At 54.9% G+C, this 13,102-nt stretch overlaps 1 protein-coding gene across 2 annotated transcripts; it reads left to right on the top strand.

Annotated features, from left to right (window-relative positions):
* Positions 1-3,430: 3,430 nt before the first annotated feature.
* Prrt4 (proline rich transmembrane protein 4) lies at positions 3,431-12,120 on the top strand. 2 transcript variants are annotated; one of them, XM_048337914.1, is made up of 5 exons: positions 3,431-4,070; positions 4,180-4,281; positions 4,614-4,739; positions 9,764-9,990; positions 11,025-11,198. In XM_048337914.1, the coding sequence occupies exons 1-5, from the start codon at positions 3,431-3,433 to the stop codon at positions 11,097-11,099; spliced, it is 1,170 nt and encodes a 389-aa protein (XP_048193871.1). In that variant the 3' UTR covers positions 11,100-11,198. The 2 variants fall into 2 exon arrangements, with proteins under 2 accessions (XP_048193871.1, XP_048193870.1); XM_048337913.1 differs by having other exon boundaries at positions 9,764-12,120.
* Positions 12,121-13,102: the final 982 nt, after the last annotated feature.

Below are 13,102 nucleotides of genomic sequence, written 5' to 3'. Positions count from 1 at the left end.
GGGAATGTGGTTTAGTGGTAGAGTGCTTGCCTTGCATGCATGAAGCCCTAGATATGATCCCTCAGTACCACAAAAACAGAAAAAAAGCCAGAAGTGGCACTGTCGCTGAAGTGGTAGAGTACTAGTCTTGAGCAGAAGCAGCTCAGGGACAGTGCTCAGGCCTGAGTTGAGAGAGAGAGAAGGAGAGAGAGAGAGAGGGAGAGAGAGACAGAGAGAGAGAGAGAGAGAGAATCTCTCAGTTTAGTCTGTCTGGGGTGTTTCAAACCTCAGTCCTCAGATTCAACTTCCTGTGTAGCTTGGATCACAGGCTTGAGCCACTGGTGCCTGGCTGCCTAGGTAATTCTATAGGCAGCAACTCCATGGCCACTTTACAGAGCAGAAGGGTGAGGAGAAGGAAAGAGAAGTTCAAAGTCACATTCAGGGCTGTAACATGCTGACAATTTTTTTTTTTCCCTCTGTGTGGTTTGTGATGAGAAATAAGGGAATGAGCTCTTCCAAAGCCTGCTCCATGGTTCTGAGTACCCAGGATGGGCATCAGGAGTTTGAGGAAAAGCTTTCAATAATGCAGGGAACTTCAGGTTTTTATGTTCTCTTGATACTTTTATTTATTTATTTGGCCAGTCCTGGGCCTTGGACTCAGGGGCTGAGCACTGTCCCTGGCTTCCTTTTGCTCAAGGCTAGCACTCTGCCACTTGAGCCACAGCGCCACTTCTGGCCGTTTTCTGTATATGTGGTGCTGGGGAATCGAACCCAGGGCTTCATGTATACGAGGCGAGCACTCTTGCCACTAGGCCATATCCCCAGCCCCTCTTGATACTTTTAAATACTAGTATTTGGGAGAGCGAACAAAGGGATTTTGAGACTCCAAACATTAGTGAATCACTACTACAGCCTAGCAGGATCTGTGGACCATCCAGAGAGAATAGTCACAATGATGTGTCAGCCCCCGCGGGGAGGGTGTGGGGGCTGGGGGTGGTCATCTATGTGCAGAGGAGGCTGGGAGCTTGCTCTTTGGTTTTACTGTCTCCTCTCATGTCTCATGGGAAATAAGCTATAAGTCTCCTCCCATAAGCATCTCTACTCCCTGTTCTTTTGGGCAAACATTTCTGAAACTCTTAAGTATTTGAGAGACGATTTTTAGCACAGAGATGTTGCTTGGAGATTGACATTTGGCAGTTGGCCTGCGAAGTGTGGGAGGCTCTACAGTTGTAGTAGTACAACTGTTTGCAAACCACCCCTAGTGAGAGGACAAGCAGAGAGACCGAGTTTAAGTCTGCCAAGCTGTGCAATCTTGGGCAATTCGGTAATTTTCTGTTACCCATCTGGCCAGGTGATAATGGCTCAGGACCGTGATCCTAGCTACTCTGAACGATGAGATCTGAGGATCAAAGTTCAAAGCCAACACCGGCAGAAAAGTCTGTGAGACTCTAACCACCAATTAACTAGCAAGAAACCAGATGTAGAGGTGTGGTGAAGTAATAACCCTGAGCAGAAAAAGCCCTGAATCCAAACCCCAGTACCTGTATAGTCACCTATCTGTAAAATGGGGACTGGAACCGAGTTGTGTATACTCAGGAGAGAGGGAGAAGTAAGCTTTATTCATAGCAAGGTTTTAATTTTCAGGGTTGGATCGACTGGCGTGCCATGCCTCGGGCATGTTGGCCAATGTGTGTGTGTGTGTGTGTGTGTGTGTGTGTGTGTGTGTGTGTGTGTGTGCCTGGCCCGCAGGTGTGTTCCGTCGTGCGTATGGATGTGTGTGCTGGGCACCTCAGGGGTGTGTGGCTGCCAGCGTTGGGCTGAGAAGGAGGTGCCCGCGCTCTCTCCGCGGCGGATTGGCAGCGTTGGGTGAATGAGCGCGCGTGGGGCTCGGAGCCGCTGTGCGCGCCCGGGGAAGGGGGCGGGCCGCGGGCCGGGTGGGAGGAGGAGGGGAGAGGAGGGCGGGCGGGCGCGGGAGCCCGGAGGGAGGGCTGTCAGAGGCGGCTGCCGCGGACCCCGGCGCGCGCCGCGCGGGGCCGGGGAGCCGGGATCGCAGCCAGGAGGCGGCGCCGCGGGGAGGGAGCGCCGAGTGCGGAGCCCGAGCTGGGCCCGCTTGGCCAGGGGGGCGCTGCGGGCCGCGGGAAGGGGCCGGGGGCAGACGCGGGGCAGCGGGTCGGCCCGGGGGCATCGGGGTCTGGAGATCCCGATCGCCATCCTGGGCACCGGGAACCACGAGAAGAACCGGCGACACTCCACCGAGCATTGCCCCAGTGGGGGCCGCCTGGACCGCCCCTTCCTGGGGGACTTGGCGGTGGAGACCCGCCTAAGGGAGGACCGAGAGGAGCAGGTCGGCGGGTGTGTGCATGTGTGTGCGCGCGCGCGTGCATGTGTGCCCCTGAGGGGTGGGTGGGTGTGTAAGGGTGGGTGGGGGTAGCGGCGCCGATGTGTGTCAGTACGGTGTGATGCATTAGGGGTGTGTGTGCCTCTCTGTACACATGTGTAGGGGGGTAGGAGCCCACAGTGCGGGTCCCAACCCATGCAGGAGAGAGGGGGCTCAGCAGGATGCAGTGTGTGTGTGTGTGTGTGTGTGTGTGTGTGTGTGTGCCCGCCCACCCGCGTGCAGAGACATGTGAAGGGTGAGTGGGGGAGTGTGTCAGGGGTGCTAGGTGTGGCTGTCTGTGTGTTTGTGATGTAAGGGTGCCTGCTGGGTGCACGTGTGTCCCTGGCTCACCTCCCTTCCCCCACCAGGGATATGGGGGGGGGTGGGTGGAGAGGGAGAGTTCTGGGGAGGGGTTCAGGATGCTGCAGCTGCCCCTTGCCCAGCTTGCCAGCCTGATCTCCTCTCCCAGAGAACTACCAGGGGCCAAGTGCTCCTCCCCCAGTACTTGTAGGGTTTTGAGGATCAGGGCCCCTGTTTCTCTGGTGGAGCCTGGACAGCCCTCCCACTCTGCCAGATCACTGAGACCTGTCTCCAGGGATTGGGGGGGGGGGGGCACGATGCATTCCCTCTCTAGAGCTTGCTTGATCACAGCTGCATCACTAGAAGGGTGCTTGGCACATAGGGAACATCTGGATTTTTGGGAGAGGAAGAAAGCTAGGGAGAAGGGTTGGGCCAAGAGGGAAAGAGGCTAGATCTGGTCTGAGAATTTAAGTCATTCCTCTCTGCTGTGGATGACGATGAGGACCAAGGGTTGCAGTCACATTTCAGTCCCTGATATGCAAGGGTTGGGATGTTCTGGGGCCTGAGGGTGCAGGAGGAGAGCTTTCTCTCTCTCTTCTTGGGAGAACATATTGCATCTTGACCCCACCTCCCGCTTCTCCCCCTGAGACTGAAGTGTCTGGGAAAGCAAGAGGGTGGCAGCAGGACTCACAAGGCCTCTCCTCCCTCCAGGACTATCTGCTCCAAAGGTTCTGAAGAAGTGAGACCCTGCCCACCTTGAGGCCACGTGGGGCCATGGCAGGGCGTGGCTGCCTGGGGCTAGGGCTGTTCTGCTGGGCTTTGCTTGCTGTTCCTGTGGGCCCCCAGCCGGCCTCCTCCATCCCCGGTGCCCTTCCCACCACTCTGACCCCACCACCACAGAGTGAGGCCTCTATGCTGTCTCTTAACCTGGGACTAAACTTCAAACTTCATCTTCGGGGACCTGCGGCTGTCTGGGGAAGTCCTGTCACAGAGACTCAACCTCTCTCGCCTGGTCCAGGCCAGGAATCAGGAGAAGAGGTGGCCAGTGGGCTGAGGACGGACCCCTTTTGGGAACTGCTGGTAGGCTCCCTGGGCAACTCGCCCTCAGAGTGGGGCTCTGCTGAAGGCAGCTCTACGCCCTGGGCCTCCTCCTTGCCTCCAGAGTCCACATCGCCACTCTCTGGGCCCACTGACCCCTATCATCCCAGGACAGGCACAGTGACCTGGGCTACTGCTGTGACAGCCACAGCACCTCCATCCACCGTTCCTAGGCCCCAACAGAGTGAGCTGGAGCTGAAGTTTGATGTGGCACTGAGGGCAGGTGCAGCCCCCACACTCGGGCATCGGACACTGCCCCTGCTACCCAGCCTGCGGGCCAGCCTGGCAGAGATTGCTGGGCGCCTGGGACCCTTTGGTGAGTACCCACCTCAGCTGAGCAGAACCGCTGCTGTACATCCGTTGTTAAGTACCCACTGCCCAGTGGCAAGTAGAAGGCAGCTTTAGCCTGGTCTCCTTTTTTGCAGGGTTCTTTGGCACTACTCTGCCCCCAGTCCGGAATTTCTCAGGCTTTAGTCCTCCAGGAACGACTCCCCCAACCTTGGGCTCCAGAATGTCAGATTCTCCAGGTGAGCATTCTTTTTTTCATTACAACAAACACTTACCGGGCATCCCCAGGCCCGGTGCTGTGCTAGCGTCCTGACCACTCCCTTCATGGACCAAAGGAAGACTGTCTGCTTCTCCCAGGCTCCAGGAAAGGGGTACTGTGTTATAGGGGAGGCTTCTTTTTGCTGTATTGACTCTGGTTTGGTGTTTGAAACTTAGCACAAGAAATGTATGAGCTACAATTCCTGGGACTCTTGACTTCCTTTAAGCAAGCACTGGAGAAGGACAAGCTTTTCTCCCAAGTTCCATGGCCTGCTGGGAGGGTGGCCCTTGTACCCATATATTCCTGTTACAGGGTTCTTTGGCACAACTCTGTCCCCGCTTCCATCTCTCCTGGAAAGGAAGTTCTCAAGCCCAAGCTTGTTGGACCCAGCTACTTCCTTAAGCTCAGCTTCAGTTAAGACAACACCCATGCAACATGGTAAGTATAGAGCTCATTTGAACTTGACATTGGTTGAGCACTTACTATACACTAATCACCGGGATCTTGTAGTTCATTGTCCTCACAACTGCAATCACCATTCTCTTCACCGTCATGATGGGGAAATATATGTTTGTATATAGACTAATGGTCTAACAAGTGTTATCAGGGAAAGGCCCACACAAGTAAGTCATGATCCTCTAAGTGGTTTGGTCCTAGGTAGAGCAGAAAAAGGACAGATAGATCAGGGCCAAATCATATAGGACTCCATGATTTCCATAGCTTCTCCACTCACCCCATCCTCTACCTGAGATTGTGTGGCCTGCCTCCCTGCTCCCACCCCACCTCAACCTTGGGGCCCTTTCTTCTGCCAGATGATTGAACATGACATGCAGTTAGATATGGGTAGAGCTGAATGCCTTATTGGGACAGCTTTGAAGAGGAGACTGTGAGCAGAGATGTCACTTTCATTCAAGGGACCCTTTCAGAACATGCAGGTAGACAAAGGAGCAGTACAGAGCAAAGACCCCAGGCCAGGGCATCAGGAAACCTGGTTGTGAGTCCTTTTGCTTGGTTCTGAACTGGGTGATCTTAGGCAGGTGTTTAATCTTCCTGAGCCCGAATGCTCTTGTTTATCTAGGGTTTAGTGATGGTACTGAATTTTCCTGGGAACTCTAAAGCTTCCAAAGAATGTAAACTTTTGACATATACCTATTGACCTTGCTTCCCTTCCCCCACTGCACCCCAATATGCTTCCGCATCTAACCTTGCAGACACCCTAGCTCCAGGCAATGGTGAAAACACAACCCACTGGGTAGAAGGCACAGATGCTATGAGGAGGGATTTCCAGGCCTCCCTTTGCTCTGCTAAGGGTTTGTTGTAACTATGTAAGCCCTCTGTCACTTCATACTAGGCTCAGCCAGGAATGCTTCTGGCCCTCTAGCTTCTTCCAGCCCCAGAGTTGACATCTCTCCTGACTTTCTGGCTTCCTCCAGCCACTATCATGGTATTCCCTTGATGGTAGGTGAGGAGCCAGCCCTCCCCCTCCCCCCTACCGTCCAGCCAGCGTGCATCAGAGGCAGGATCTGCTGTAAGGGAGTGGGGAGGAGTCTGTGCCTCTGGGGATGGATGCTGGCTGGCAGTTTGTCGTTGGCCTGGGTGACAGTGCTAGCCAGGCAGGTTTAATGAGTCTGGACAGTATCAGAGGCTGCCCAGCCCTGCCCTTACCCCACTCTTTACTGGTGGCTGCCAGAACCCTGCCTCTTCCTGATGAATCCAGGAGGACCACAGGTCTCCCAGGGAGACAGCCAACCCTTGCTCACACTAGAATTGTATGTGTGTATGTGTGTGTGTGTGTGTGTGTGTGTGTGTGTTGGTAGAAGTAGTAGTGTCATGCAATTAGGGACTGAAGACAGTCTGAGTCTCCTCTAAGGAGTTCTCTAGCCTAGGTGCCATTCGCCATATGGATTCCCAGGGCTTCCTTGAGCAGGGTCCCTTTCTCCTTGGATAGAGGTTGTATTCCACCCAGCCACACCCCAGCAGTTGTAACAGGCTAAAATATATCAAGACATTTTAGGCTGGTTAATACGTACTCTGTACGCTCAGTGCTCTGCAGTGACCCCACCCACCTGCCCCCTGATCAATCGCAGGCAGGACTCTCTTCTCACTAGCCAGTACCTAGGATATCCAGTTGTTAAATATCCTGGGTGTCACTGCTGCAAAGAATATTAGTTCTCCCCAGCCTTGGAAGTGGGGGTTGGGAGAGAGATGGCGCCAGGCTACTAAACAGGCTACAGCTTCCAGCATCCAGAGTGGAGATGCAATTCCAGAGCCCTTTGATCTGGGCAGCTGGTGGATAATCAGGTCTGGCTTTTCCATGAACCAGCTGGCCCCTCCCCAGCCAGCTCCTGCCTTACCAATTACTCACATTGACATCCCTCCTCCATCATCCTAGAGGTCAAGAGGGGCCACAGGGCCAGAGTGGGACCTCCCTGGAGGGGTGGCCTGTCCAGGAGAGGGATCCTGGGAAGGCAGGACTAGAAAATCACTATCTTCTAAGCAAAACACACAGCTCTTCTGGGGAAGGAAGCTGTAAATGAGGAAATCAGAGATATCAAAGGGATCCCTCATGGGCTGTGAATATGGCTTAGCGGTAGAGTGCTCACCTTGCATGCATGAAGCTCTGGGTTTGATTCCTCAGCACCACATAAACAGAAAAAGCTAGAAGTGGTGCTATGGCTCATGTGGTAGAGTGCTAGCTTTGAGCACAAAGGAAGCGAGACAGTGCTCAGGCCCTGAGTCCAAGCCCCAGGATGGGCAAAATAAAATAAAATAAAATAAAACAAAAAAACAACAACAAAAAGGTATCCCTCAAAAGCAGAAGTTAGGCTTTCTCTCATCTGTTTCCACCCATGCCTGGCCTCTCTCTCTCTCTCTCTCTCTCTCTCTCTCTCTCTCTCTCTCTCTCTCTCTCTCTCTCTCTCTCTCTCTCTCTGTGTGTGTGTGTGTGTGTGTGTGTGTGTTGATCTGGGCATGCTATGACCCCTGGAAGAAGTTCTAATTCCAAACTCCTGACACTTGAGCTACCCTAGTACTTAGCCTATTTTCTGGCTTTACTCCCATTCTGGCTTCTGAGGAATGTTGAAATGTGTTATAGTTACCATAGCACTTAGGAATGGAGATGAGAGATAGGTTTCTTGGGGCCCACAGGTGAGCAGGGATAGTGGAAGAGGATGACGTGAAGCTGACTTCACAGAGCTGTACTCATCTATAGAGATAGCAAGAACAGTGCAGAGTTGTGAAGTAACAGTCAGGGCCCAGGCTGTGAGCCTCTGTGTCTCTGTAGAGCTCACAAAGGCTAAGCACTTTGCAGAAGCAGTGGGTTAGACCAGGGCATCAGAGGGGCACAGAAGATGAGAGGTAGCAGGTTGTATGTATGTAATCCTACCAATGCCAGACTGATACCCTCCTCTGATCAGCATGCTGTTTCCAGCTGAATGGTTTCTCATTTAACTGATGGCTGCTGTCAGTGCTCAGGGGGTGGTTAGGTCATCAACATGGTGGTCTTCAAACAGAGTTTATAAACTCAGTCAATATGTGGATGTTCACCCACTTGACAGATGGTTGTCTTCCTAGACATGTTTAGGATGCACTAAAGACTTTTAATCCATACCACAGCCTTCAGTTAGTTAAATCAAGAAGTAGTTTGAGGCCAGAAGTGGTCACACACAAACACAAGCTCATGATTAATCCATGATAAACATTAGCCAAAAATAACGATGCCAGTCACAACCATATACTGAATGATTTTTTTTCTCCACACCAGGCACTCTAGAATTTCGCACACATCATTTCATTTATCCTCATAACTGTCTTTTGCAGCAGACATTCTTACACAGTTTGGATCTGAGGAGTAAGGAGGAATGAGAAGCGGGGTATATGCTGCCATTTTCAGTTGGCAGAGAGCTGTATATATTTAATTTTCTGGCTGTCCCAATTCCATCTTTTTCTCCCCACCCCCTCCAGAGCTGACTTATGGCCCCTCATTCCTTTACCTTGTTTTCAGGGCTGCTTTATTTTGTCTGTTCCTAGTGTGAGCTGGTGCTTTCTGGGGGGGGGGGGGGGGAGAGTGAGGCACTTCTGTGTCTCTTAGTTCTGTCCATCTGGAGAATAGCCAGGCAATTGGGGGAATTGTATGAGAATTCATTCCACATCTGTCCTCTGTCCTTTTCTCCACTCCCACAAGGCTGAACCTGTCCTTCACCACCACCCTTTCTTCCTCCATCTTGGCCTGCAGCTGCAGTTCCGATGAGCCTGAGAGATGGGGATCGGGAGAAAGTAGTTTCCAGCCTCTTCCCTTCTGCCTGACTATGGGGAGAATCTCTGAGTCTAACTCCAAGTGGTTTCTCTCTTGCTCCAGGAGAGCAGAATCACACACCCAGCTCAGTTGGGTCCCCTTTTCCCCAAGGGATGTGAAGAGATGCTGGGCCACAGAATGGGGCCAGGGCCTGAGTTAGAAAACCCCAGCACACCTGAGGGTTTCATCCTACTGTGATTTCCCAATTGTTCCTTTCCAAGAGTTCAAAGACATCCTCTGAGACTCAGGGGATTCCTTCTCAATGTCACTTGCTGTAAAACAAGAGCCTTCAAGCAATGGCTGTGTGGACAAGTCAGCATGGGCTCCCTAACCACACACTGGCTGAAAATTGAGATGTAGCTGACAGGAATGAGCACGATGGAATGGTGTTCTCCTAGAGTACTGGAGACACGAGGGCTTGCTTTTCTTCTCCTGCTCTGTGTGCATGCGTGCTTGTGTGCGTGCATTTTACTGGAGACAGGGACAAGTTGGGGAGCTGTTGAAAAAGGGCAGGAGAAGCATCTCCTCATGCTAAGGTGGAAATTTAGGCACCGGAAAGTTAGGATGTAAATTAGACATAAGCAGATTAGTATTATGAGGAGGGTTTGGAAGGATGCTCAGATGGGTGCTCAGATCTGGATTCTGGTTATACATTGCTTATTTGTGGTCTTGGATAGTCATTTTGCCTCTCTCTGCAGGGCCTCAGAATCTTCATTTACTCAATGGCTATCTGCTCAATGTCAGCTGGGTGACACAAATCATTTAGTCATTGAGACTGAGATCTGAGCAAAGGCAACACAAATCTTGTTCTTGTAAAACTCTCTTTCTGGTGCGAGGACTGGACTGGAAGGAGGACCATCCACGTTTGTTTGTTTTAATTCCAATTGTACAGTTCTGGATTTCTGAAGAAAACTCCTTTTCAGGAGAATCACACGGAGGGGGGGGGGGAATGAGCAAAGGATGGGTAGTGAGGCTACCCATCAGCCCGAGAGGTTGGAATGGGGCAGGGAAAAGTGAGAGGCCGAAATGTCTGTGAGTCTCTTATGTTGGACAAATGGGTTCTGAAGGCTTGCTAGATGTTCTATTGGCCACTCAGTCTTTCATTCGGACTCCTGGGGGCAGGCTGTACAATGGATTCGGCCAAATACTGTTGTTGTTGTTCCCACAGACCCCACTATCTCCACCTCTGACCCAGATGACCCCTCTCCTGCCAACCTGGGACACCCTTCAGAGCAGCCCAAGTGTGAGGCAGAGCCCTGTAGATACGGAGACACGCCCGATCTCGAGGAGCAGTCTCCAGCCTCGCCGGTGCCGCTCTTCTTCCTAACCCTGGAGGCCGACTGGGCAGAGGCCAGGGCTCGATGGGGGCTGGCCTGGGAGGCCCACGTGTACGGGGCAGGTGCTCTCTTCGGTCTGGTGGCCCTGCTGGCGCTGCTGGCTTTAGCCCTCCTGCCTTGGCGCTGCCCACCTGGCGCCCCCTGCCTGGCGCTGCTGGACCTGCTGCTGCTCTCGGCTGGGACCACGCGGGCTTTCCCGCTCTTCTACGACGCGTACGGGCACCGCGATCGGCTGCCGGTGCTCGCCTGGCTGCTGCTGCAGGACCTTCCGCTGCCCTGCCTGGCCGCTGGCCTGGGGCTGGCTTGCCTGCTGCTGGCCCGGCCGCGGCCACCCCGGTGCCCCGCCGGCCTGGCGGCGCTGCTGCTCCTGGGGCTAGGGCTGGCGGCCGCGGCCGCCCTGGGGAGCGCTGCCCACCACCCCCTGCGGCCCCTGCGGCTCGCCTCCCGCGGGCTGCACGCCTTCCTCGCCGCCCTGCTTTCGGGGCTCCTGCTGGCGCTCTCCTGCTGGGGAGGGCGGCGGCGGCGGGCTGGGGCTCCCCTGGGGGGATCCGGGTTCAAGGGCGCTACCCCTGTCCCGCAGGCGCGCAGCCCTTTCGCCCCGCGGGAGTCCTGGCGGCGCGCGGCGCGCACGGCCCCGGTGGCCGGCACCTTCGGGCTGCTGAGCGGAGCCCTGCAGGGCTATGAGGTGCTGCACGCCCTGGGCTACGGAGGCCAACCCGGCCTGGAGGGGCCCTGGCCCTGGTGGGCCTTCCAGCTAGGTCTGCGCCTGGGCGAGGTGGGTGTTGCGCTCCCGTTGGCGCTGCTGGGTCTCTACCCCGCGCTCTGCAGTCCCCGCGTGCCACCGCGCTGCTGGGCCAAGCTTTTCCGCCTGTCCCCGGGCCATGCAGCCCCGCTGCTGCCGGGAAGCTGGGTCGCCGGGCCCCGGGAAAAGGAGCCCCTGGGGAGCGCCATCGCCCGCGGCGACGCGGAGCTGCTGCAGCTGTGCGCCCTGGCGGGGCCCGGCCCTGACCTCCTCCTCCAGGGCGGCGGCTGCCGGGGCTGCGAAGGCGCCGCGGCCAACCCCGCCCCGTCCTCCGCCTCGTCCCCCGGCAGCGATTGCACGGTGGACTTCCGCCCGCCCTCCCCCATCAATCTGCGGCGCAGCATCGAGGAGGCCCTGTGCAGTGAGTCGCTGCTGGCGCCTGGCCTTTTCCAGGGTCCTGCCTTCGGCGAAACCCTGCCTGGGCTCGGTCTCTACCGCACCATCTCGCTGGGGACCGAGACAGGCACCGGTCTCCCGGAGGAGACCCCGGGATCTCCAGCGCCCCCGGAGCTCCCTTCTCCCGGGGCCTGGCCCGCAGGCAGCAGCCCCTCCTCCGGCTCACTTTGCGGACTTTCAAGGGACAGTTCGTCCATGCTGCTCTGTTCCAGCCCAGACAGACCCCCGCGCTGTCCATTAGTCTGCATCCTCAGTCCTCCGCGACCCTCCGGAAGCAGCCCCAGCCTCCCGGCCTCGGGTTCCTACCAGGCTCTGTCCCCACCCTCCAGCGACTCCCCAGAGCCTGCTGCGGAGTTGCTGGCCGAGGAGGCTTTGCTGCAGGAGCAATTCCTGGATGCCTGCCGACAGATCGACGAGCTGAGCATGGGCAGCGACACTATAGACCTGTGAAGAGGTGGCCACCTGGCCGCCTGCCATTCACCCCTTTCTGGCGCCTGCTGTATCCAAGACCTGCACACTGTAACCCTTGCCCGATCCTGCCTGGCTCAGATACCTCTCCCCACTTCCTTCCCCGCCCAGGGGCCACTGGATGAGTGGGTGAGTCAGCAGCCAGGCTCCGTGGATTGGGAATCAGTGCCACCTTCTCTGGAGCTCAGGACACTGGTGCCCTCAGCAGCAATTTCAGGCTGGCAGGGGGTCCCCCTTTCCTCAGCCTTCACCAGCAATAAAGCTCCACGGTGCTGCACTTCTGACCACCACTCCCTATTCCGGTGCTGAGTAAGAGGGCTCTTCTCAGAAGACCTGGGGTCCGGCCTCAGCCCCATACCCACCTCTGCCATGCCCAGGAAATCCCACCCTCCTTGTGCAGAGATTCCCTGGCCTCCGTGGATCCTTTCCCCACAGAAGGGTCTGTGACTCATCCAAGAGACCTTACAACATTTGGGTGGGAGGCGAACGCTTTCAGAGTTAATTTATCAATAAAATATTTTTCAGAGGAGAATGTCTTGGTCTTCTAGGAAAAGCTTAACTGGGATCACAACAGCAGTGGATCCATCAGAAGTGGGAGTGGAGTGGGTGGGTCCTGACAGGTGTGGCAAATTTCTTTAGTCCTTAGGAGCCTAGTGTCAAATCCTGGTAAATAGCTGGCTAGGAACTGAGTAATAAAGTTTTTCATGGAAACATGTATGCACTAGTGAAAGAGCCAGGTTGCCGCGAGCTAGATTTTCTAGTAGCGCCTCTGTCATGTTGTCATAGTTGGGGACCCACAAAGAGGAAACCCTTCTTCAACCATTAATAGGGTCTCTTCAAGATTGGACTCACGGTCTGAGCATGTGGCTTGGTGGTAGAGTGCTTGTCTAGCATGCATGAAGCCCTGGGTTCGATTCCTTAGCACCCCATAAATAGAAAAAGCTGGAAGTGGTGCTGTGGCTCAAGTGGTAGAGTGCTAGTCTTGAGCAAAAGATGCTCAGGTATAGTGCCCAGGTCCTGAATTCAAGCCCCATGACTGTCAAAAAAAAAAAGGAAGAAAAAAATATTGGACTCACAACCACCACCACCACAGCCCCCTTTCCTGCAGAGCTGTCTTCTGCTATGGATGTGGTGCTTCACTGGAAGAAGCCTTCGATGCCCACCCCCTTCCCTATCCCCTGCCTATACACTACCACATCCCATCAACAGGCACCTGGTATCCCTGCCTTTCCTGCAACATTTGGCTTGGAGCTTTATATATGGTGCATTTGTCATTATTCAGCTTCAATGCAGTGGTTCAGAATGGCACAAAAAGCAGGATTTCAGATTAGGTTTGAAAATAAAAATCTGACAGTGTTTTGGCAGACATCCTGCATATTGCAGGGAGACTTGCAGGGGCAGATACACCAAACTCAAAGTGGAAAAACAGGAACCCAAGTGGGTTTCCCTTCCAATTCTGGCCATCAGCTGGTGGGAATTGGAGAAGAGAGGCTAGGCGCCAGGA

The sequence above is a fragment of the Perognathus longimembris genome, chromosome 2 (assembly GCF_023159225.1).
Source record: "Perognathus longimembris pacificus isolate PPM17 chromosome 2, ASM2315922v1, whole genome shotgun sequence".
Lineage (NCBI taxonomy): Eukaryota > Metazoa > Chordata > Mammalia > Rodentia > Heteromyidae > Perognathus > Perognathus longimembris.
Note: the sequence above shows the minus strand (reverse complement) of the source record. Positions and strands in the feature narration are given on the sequence as shown.